The sequence below is a fragment of the Microtus ochrogaster genome, linkage group LG10 (assembly GCF_000317375.1).
Source record: "Microtus ochrogaster isolate Prairie Vole_2 linkage group LG10, MicOch1.0, whole genome shotgun sequence".
Classification (NCBI taxonomy): Eukaryota; Metazoa; Chordata; class Mammalia; order Rodentia; family Cricetidae; genus Microtus; species Microtus ochrogaster.
Window position 1 is genome coordinate 12,391,527 of NC_022035.1, and position 8,342 is coordinate 12,399,868.

The window sequence follows — 8,342 nt, forward strand, 5'->3', positions numbered from 1 at the left end:
ATGGGAAACAGCCATGCTCAAATCTCCTCAAATGAACAGTGATATAGCACACTAACACAGTCCGAACTGTCTGTTCTTAGTAGCCATAACACTCTGTGACCACTACCACAAGCTGAGAACTTACCCCTACGGTGCAAGGCTCTTGGTTCCGAGAATGTAGCTTTCTGTGTTTCCAGCAATATACAATTATAGATACACGCTGAAACGTCATAACCCAAAATTTTTAAATCAAAAGTCATTTTAAAACTCTATGAGAGGGGCTGGAGAGATGGCTCAGCGGTTAAGGGCATTGCCTGCTCTTCCAAAGGTCCTGAGTTCAATTCCCAACAACCACATGGTGGCTCACAACCATCTGTAATGAGGTCTGGTGCCTTCTTCTGACCTACAGGCATACATGCAGACAGAATATTGTATACATAATAAATAAGTAAATATTTGTTTAAAAAAAAGCCTCTATGAGAGGTGTGTGTGTGTGTGTGTGTGTGTTGCTGACACGTGAGTATGTGGATGCGTGTCCCTGTGTCTACTTGTGGAGGCCAGAGTAAGATGTCATGTGCCTTCTCTATCGCCGTTGGCCTTATTCCCTTAGGACAAGGTCTGTCACTATTCCTGATTCACCTTATCTGCCAGCCTGACTGGAAGCTCTTAGGATCCATCTGCTTTGGCTCCCCAGTGCTATTTTGCTTGTGTGGGAACTGGGGATATTTGAACTCACATCCTCCTGTGTGTAAAGCAAGTGTTCCTACCTACTGAACCATCTCCCCAGCCCTTAAGACTTAGGATACTTTGAAGTATCAGGTTTAAAAGTTTTATATTTTCCATTTCAAATTTCAGATTGATCAGGGATGACCAACCAATAAAGTCCATGCCAGAACTTCAAAAATCTAAGAAAATTCAAATTCTGAACAATTTCTGATTCCAAGTATTTTTGAAATGGGTATTCAGCTTGTACTAATTGTATGTATTTTGCCACACATATTTTCTTGTCTAGGAATTCGTGTAGGTCTCCATAATATTAATAATTTCCATATAAGTGGTCATCTCAGAGAGCATTTTTTTTTCATTTTCTTTATCACTGGGCAATTGCTTAACCACTTTTACTACTTCTGGTTCTTTTTCTTTTTAATATATTTTTATTAATTCTTTAAGAATTTTATACAGTATGTTTTGATTATTTTACCCTCACTCCTCCCCCTGACTTCCTACCACCAAACACATTTTATTTCCTCTTTTTTTTCTTTTTAATAACTAATATAGTCCAATATGTGCTGCGAATATAGTCCTGGGGGTGGGGCCATATAGTCGAGCATGCTCCTAACTGGGGCCTTCACCCTTAAGGAAAATTTATTCTTTTCCCTAAAAGCCATCACTTCTCCACACTGCTTCTAATTTTTAAAGGTGGAATACATTTAAAAATGAACTTCAAGCATAACTTTTTTGCTATTAATAGAACAAGAAATACCCAAGGACACCAATAGGACCAACAAGCTTTCCTAGTTAACACTGCCTACTTTAAAGAACATTTCTAAGCACTTTATAAACTGTGTTTCTATATAAATATCTATGCATGTGTAACCTTTTCCTAATTCATTACCATTTTTTCTCAAGACACTCCTTTGTAAAGGGTGTTCCCAGCCTCATTGAACTCAGTGATTTCTTTAATGTTAAAATCCACATTTCACTTCTTGGGTGATCCCCTTCGCCACCCCTGATGCCTGCTGCAGGGGGTGAGATTTCACAGCTGTGCCTATGTGCTGTATCTTGCAGACCAGCTTCCCAACTCCTCTCAGAATGGAGCGTGCAGACAAGTACAGTATCCTCTGACAGATCTGTCCCCCATCCTCACGAGCGGAGATTCTGATCTATCCAGCCCATTACTACAAAATACTGTCCACATTGACCTCAGCGCTCTAAATCCAGAGCTGGTCCAGGCAGTTCAGCATGTAGTGATTGGGCCCAGTAGCCTGATAGTGCATTTTAATGAAGTCATAGGAAGAGGTAAGTGTTTCCACTCAGCTCTCTGTTAAATACAATTTTCCAGTAAGTCTTTTATCTCCTGGTTTGCAGATTAGGAACTTAGGCAATGCCAAGTGCCCCTGACAGAGCACTGATAATGAGGTGTTCGAGTTTTGTCCTGCAGAAATGCAGATTTACAGCATGTTCTTGGAGACCTTCCTGTGCACGGAAGCTACTGGATAACATTCCCAATATGGGAGTAAATAACCCCATTTCTCCCTCATCTTTCTCACACTCACTACAGTTGCTTGGAAAGTGCCACTCACCTACTCATAAAAATCAGGCCAATTTCTTCGCTCCTTTGTCCCTCCCACCTTTTCTATGAGAGCAGTAGCAAAGTCTACGAAGTCCTAGTGTAGAGGCTCCTGCGCACTGCTGGACAGCATCAGACGGCAGGGAATTTATAGCCCTGCCCTGATCTGAGGCAACATATATTATCTCCACAGTGCACTCCAATTTTCTTCACACAGAGAACGACTATTTGCAAAAAAGCTAGCCAGAGCATCAATAGCTGCAAGCATAAACACTATTGGAGGAAATATTTGTCAGGAGAAACAAACCAACCAGCAGCGAGTACTGAATGACTCCTGGTCCCTTTTATTCTAAATGCTTTACAAGAAGCTATACAGGCGTCTGTCAGCGTGCTGCCGGAGAAACTGACAGAGCTACTGGCCGTGTGTGAACGCTGGTCCTCCGCAGCACCCTTTCACACTCCAGAGCTGAGCTGTGAGTGAGTTGCTTTGCCCTGAAAAGTGGCCTCTGCGCACAAGTGTGCATCTGCGTTTTATTACTAGCCTGTAAATCCAGTAAGTGTGCCTGTGCTGGAGTATACAGCTTCACTAATTGTCTTCTCGCTCCAGGCGTTGTAAAATCAGAACATTTTTTTTTTATCACGGACGGTGTTAACATGGTCATTATTTCTCTGACGTCGTAGTCATTAAGAAGCCATCAATATTAACTACTGCTTATTTATTATGTGCTTTTTCAAGGGAAATCGTGATCACTCGTGAGCATGGGCTTATTGTATTCATCTTTGTGTCATAAGAGGGTAGCCCCATGCCTGATACTCATATACAGAGCACTCAGGACAGCTTGCATGACTCCATGAATTAATTGAATGACTTACACAGCTATCAGGCATTTGACACCTCTGGGGAAAATTACTGCCGCTGTTGAAAGGCTACTATCGGGGAAGTGAGTGGGTCAAATCAGAAGGAAGGGCATGCGGTGACTCAGAGGGGATCTACTTCATTTAGGCAACTGCCTCTTGATTCCTGCCAGCCCGACTTACATATTAACCAGTGACTAACAGGGGAAATCCGTGCTGTAGAACACCTAATTTATAATCATTTGCTAGAATGTAAAGGCCTTATTTTATGTTTATTCAAGTGGATAAAATTATTTACATGTTTTCTTAAGTAGTATTTGGTCCTTAAAAATAATCAACCTCCTTCATGCAGAAGCTATTGTTCTGTTCGGTGATACCACAATGATTCAATGTTTTAATAGATTACCCTTTAAAAAAACATATTGCCATATATTAAATAATCATGTTGCTTATACCATGGAAAGAAATGTATTGCATCTCTATTTATATCCAAACACATGTACCGCACAGAGTGATATTGTTAATAAAAAGTGTCATCAGAAATGTTACTTCTTTTGTCTTACAGAGGAAGGAGATTAAGGTCCTAATAAATAATTATTATATACACCAGTATCATATAACTTTAACAAAGTTCTCTTTTTTAATAGGGCATTTCGGCTGTGTTTATCATGGGACGCTGTTGGACAATGATGGCAAGAAAATTCACTGTGCTGTGAAATCCTTGAATAGTAAGTTGCAGTTAATGGTGGAGGGCACATTTGTGGTTTACAAACTGGCAGTGTATAATCAAGTGTTGATTTACACTTTCCCTTGTGGGAAAAAAAATCATCTACTGTTGAAATTGTGGAATTAATCCTGGAAATTTGTGTAGTCTAAACACTTACTGAGATAGTCCCTCTGAAAATACCTCACGGACAGCTAACAAGTAAGGGAGGAGGAGCGGTGGTCTCTCGGATGAACTGATTATCACTTAGCCATGTTAGAACTTATAAAATTTGTTTTGCAAATGACATTTGTGGAAACTATTGGAAGCACGTTGGCACATACCATAGTAATGACTCATTTTGCCCAGAGACACTGCCATAATTACTTTTTAACCACAACTTCCATTAAAAAAAAAAATTAAAAGCTGAAGTAGTACAAACTGGAGAGAGATGTACTGACAGGAAATTGAAAAATCCTCAGTATGGTAATTCCTCATTTATCCACGTGTTTAGGGAATGAGGTGTTCCACGGAAATAAATTTCCCAAGGAAATGCAACCTGCCCTCTGTTCATGATGCAGTATTTCTTAAAAATTGTGCCTGTTACTGAGGAAACTCTTAAGGTGGAGTGCACACTTTCTTTAAAAAAAAAAAACCAAGGCATGCTTTTGAACAGCAGATTAGTCTTTACTGATGCAGAGACATCATGGCAGCCCAAACTTGCTCGGTTGTACAACCTAGGAGGGGACTCCTGGCTCCACCCTTGTCGACAAACCTCTCATGCTTGCTTTTCTCCTCTGTGATTTTCTGCTTTTAGAATTGTAAGCAACCTGAAAACTGTGAGCCAACTGTATTACAGGTTTGTGTTAGAGCTAATCATCTTGAAGTGTGTAAATGATAGGTTTCCCTGTGAGGTACTCTACCAGAATCACTGCTGCCCTTTTCATTATGAACCTAATCTCCGTGGTGAGCATCGTTCTGTACGGTTCATTTTGTTGGCTATCTGATCGCAAGATAACTAAAGGGACAGTCCGCGTGGAATCTAGATGACGTATCCTGCCCGATAAACTGACCTCAGAGCAAAGAAGTGCTGCCATTTTCACTGAGAACAGTCCTAACCCCAGGAAGTCTTTCTGTCATCTCTATGCGATGGCTGTTGTCAGTCCACATAGATTTCCATCATCTTTTCCGGGTCTCAGAATACACTATGTTTCTAAAAGGCTGCCAAAGTTGTCATGGACACCGAAGAGACACTCTTGAGATGTATGTTAATGCTGTTGACTCTTCGTTTGTGAGCTCTCATTTCCTCAGTAGGTCTTTCTAGAACTGATTAGAAAGTACTGTGCTAAAAACTGACTGTTTAGAGGCTGGGGAGAGAGCTCAGTGAGGAACAGCGACTGGGGAGAGAGCATAGTGAGTGACAGCAACTGCTTCTTAAGCATAAGAACCACTGTATGGATCACATAAAAAGTCGAGATTGGCCGTATATGCTTGTAACCCCAGTATGGCGGGGAGCAGAGACAGGAATGGATCACTGGGGCTTGATGGCCATCCAGATTCAGTGAGGGACCCTGAGGGACCCTGTCTTAAAGAATGGTGCCAAGAGCAGTACAGCAGGACAATGGATGTCATTCTTGGGTCTACACACACACACACACACACACACACACACACACACACACACACATGAATACCCTGTATGCACACAAACACACACAGCCCACTTAGTTAGAAAATACAATAGCTCGGTGGTGGGGCACCTTCATATTCAGGGCTCAGTTCAATCCTCAGTACAAAAAGGGGGGCAGCTACTTAGATATGCCATGTGGTGATTGATCCTCAATAGATGAGTAATCATTGAACTACGGCCACGAAGCTGCTTTCATGGGTAAAGTTTACTGAGACCCAGGCATTTGCTGTCTATAACTACTTTCATGGTTCAACAGTAGAGTTAAGTGTTTGAAGCAGACACCACATAGCCCATGAAACCAAAGATTATGGAACCAGAGACAAAGCACTCGACAGGCTATGCCCCAGATGCTATCCAGATGGAGTCGTGGCATCTTTGTTTTGTGTCTGTATAAGACATTCTGTGCCCCTACATGAGACCAGTTGTTCCCTGGACTCTGTTTTACAAAAGAGGCTGCCAGCGGTGCCTTGATAGCACTGTGCAGTGTGACGCTGTGGAGACTCAGGAAACAATATCCTACGAAATGGGGCTTTGGTTCGCTGAGATCTTGAAGTAAGGATCATTTGACAGGCCTCTCCCTGACCTTCTCTGGCCTCTTGACCCCAGATCTCCTTTTTTTTTTTTTTTTTCTCAAAGCAGACCTTAAAAATGAGGACTTTGGTCCACTAAGACAGCTTAGAAACTAAAATCCCTCTTCTCAAAACCCAGGCATAATACCTTGAAATTGTATTCAGAGCCTCCCCTCCTTCCTGTTTTTGAGCTGGGTGATCACAAAATTTTCCCTGACCTATATTGCCTGATCACCATTCATAAGACCCTGATTCTAGCAGGGGCCCTTCTTACACACAGGAAGAAGGGCCAAGTAACAAAGAGAGAATAGCTTTGCAGTTAAGCTTGGCTTGCTTCCCTTATCATCCATTAGGTCATGGACTTTGGGTCCACTCATGTTTTTCACAACTCTCAATTTTTCATCAAATCCAAGAATAAAAGAATTGATTCCCCTTGACACTCAGATCTCCATTTCTGAAGGCTCCGATGCCTATAAAGCTGATTTTAAAAGTGTTGTGAAGGGCTAGAGAGATGGCTTAGCAGTTAAGAGAACTTCCTGTTCTTCTAGAGGACTCGGGCTTTGCCCCTGGCATTCACCACTTCACCATGGGTGACTCACAGTCATCTCTAACCCTAACTCCCAAGGGACAAGGGATCCAGTACCTGCTTCTGGCCTCTGAGGGCACTATTCTCTCTCTGTGTCTCTGTCTCTGTCTCTGTCTGTCTCTCTCTCTCTCTGTCTCTCTCTCTCTCTGTCTCTCTCTGTCTCTCTGTCTCTGTCTCTCTCACACACACACACACATCATCATCATCATCACAATAATAATAATAATAATAATAATAATAAAATGTTTCAAAGTAGACATGATCTGTTCTGTTCTTAATCAGTTCTTAGTTATAGAATTCTCAGATGCAACCCTCACAATGGGTAAGGAAAGTAGAAAAGAAAAAAAAAAGCTTTCTGCCCAGGACCCCGTTCACTCAGACATGTTGTAGAAAGAGCACCCTAAGGTTGAAGCATCCGGACAAGGTATCACCAGCTTGACCTCACACTTCCTTGTGCTTTCTATCTAAAGTTGAAAAGGGATGTGTTGTCCTGTAGGGAAGCTAATGTCTCAACACTGCATTCCACAGGAATCACAGATATAGGCGAAGTCTCCCAGTTTCTGACTGAGGGAATCATCATGAAAGACTTCAGTCACCCCAATGTTCTCTCGCTCTTGGGGATCTGCCTCCGGAGTGAAGGGTCCCCACTGGTGGTTCTACCATATATGAAACACGGAGATCTTCGAAATTTCATTCGGAACGAGACTCACGTAAGTATTCTGCTAAGTTTATGAATCCACAAATCCAGCTGTCAGCCAGCCACTCCTTAAACGTGTTGTTTCAATGTTGGCAGATGAGATAGGATTTGCTATACTTCAGGCTAACCTGGTACTTACTCTGTAGCCCAGGCTAGTCTCAAATTCTCTGCAGTCCACCTCCCTCAGCCTCTTGAGTCCCGACATTGCAGGTCACGTGACACCACACTTGGCTTGCCTTCCTCTTTTAAGGTTTTATTTTTATTTTATGCATGTGTTTACCTATATGTATCCCTGATACCTAGTACCCTAAGAGAGCATCATATCTCCTGGAACTATCATTACAGACAGTTATGAGCCCGCCACCATGTGCGTGCTGAGAAACAAATCCAGGTCCTCTGCAAGAGTGGCAAATGCTCACCACTGAGCCCTCTTTCCAGCCCGTTTGTTTGTTTGTTCACATGTTTGTTTGTTTGTTTGTTTGGTGTGTTTGGGTGTGAGCACATGCAGCTATGGGGACACAAAAACAGGCCAAAGACTGGAACTGTGTGTCTCCCTCAATTCTTTCTCAACCTTAGGCTTTAAGACAAGGGTCTCTCACCGAGCCTAGAGTTCATCATTTTGTCTAAATTAGCAGGTTAGTGAGCCGCTAGGATCTGCCTGTCTCTGCTCCCTGCTCTGGGTTACAGGTGCATCATGCTACCTGGCTTTTACATAGGCGCTGGGATCTGAACTCAGGCTCTCCTGCTTATGAAGCAAGCACTTTACCCACTGAACCCTCATCTCAGCCCCAACACAAGCATTTGAGTCTCATAAAAAGTTGCTTGCCAGTAGAACATCCCCATTGTCTCAGTGTGTGGGTGCACCCCTCACGGTCCTGAGTTCCTTGCTCATGCTCTCTCTCCTTCTGCTCCTGATTTGGACCTTGAGATTTCTGTCCGGTGCTCCAATGTGAGTCTCTGTCTCTGTCTCCTT

At 42.6% G+C, this 8,342-nt stretch overlaps 1 protein-coding gene across 2 annotated transcripts in view; it reads left to right on the plus strand.

The window, feature by feature from the left end:
* Positions 1 to 8,342, plus strand: part of Met (MET proto-oncogene, receptor tyrosine kinase) — a 110,720-nt gene that overhangs the window by 87,460 nt on the left and 14,918 nt on the right. For both annotated transcript variants that reach the window (XM_005363752.3, XM_013352450.2), the window contains 3 exons: positions 1,768 to 1,998; positions 3,772 to 3,852; positions 7,201 to 7,382. In XM_005363752.3, coding sequence (XP_005363809.1) covers positions 1,768 to 1,998; positions 3,772 to 3,852; positions 7,201 to 7,382 — 494 coding nt within the window. The remainder of the gene's footprint in view (positions 1 to 1,767; positions 1,999 to 3,771; positions 3,853 to 7,200; positions 7,383 to 8,342) is intronic.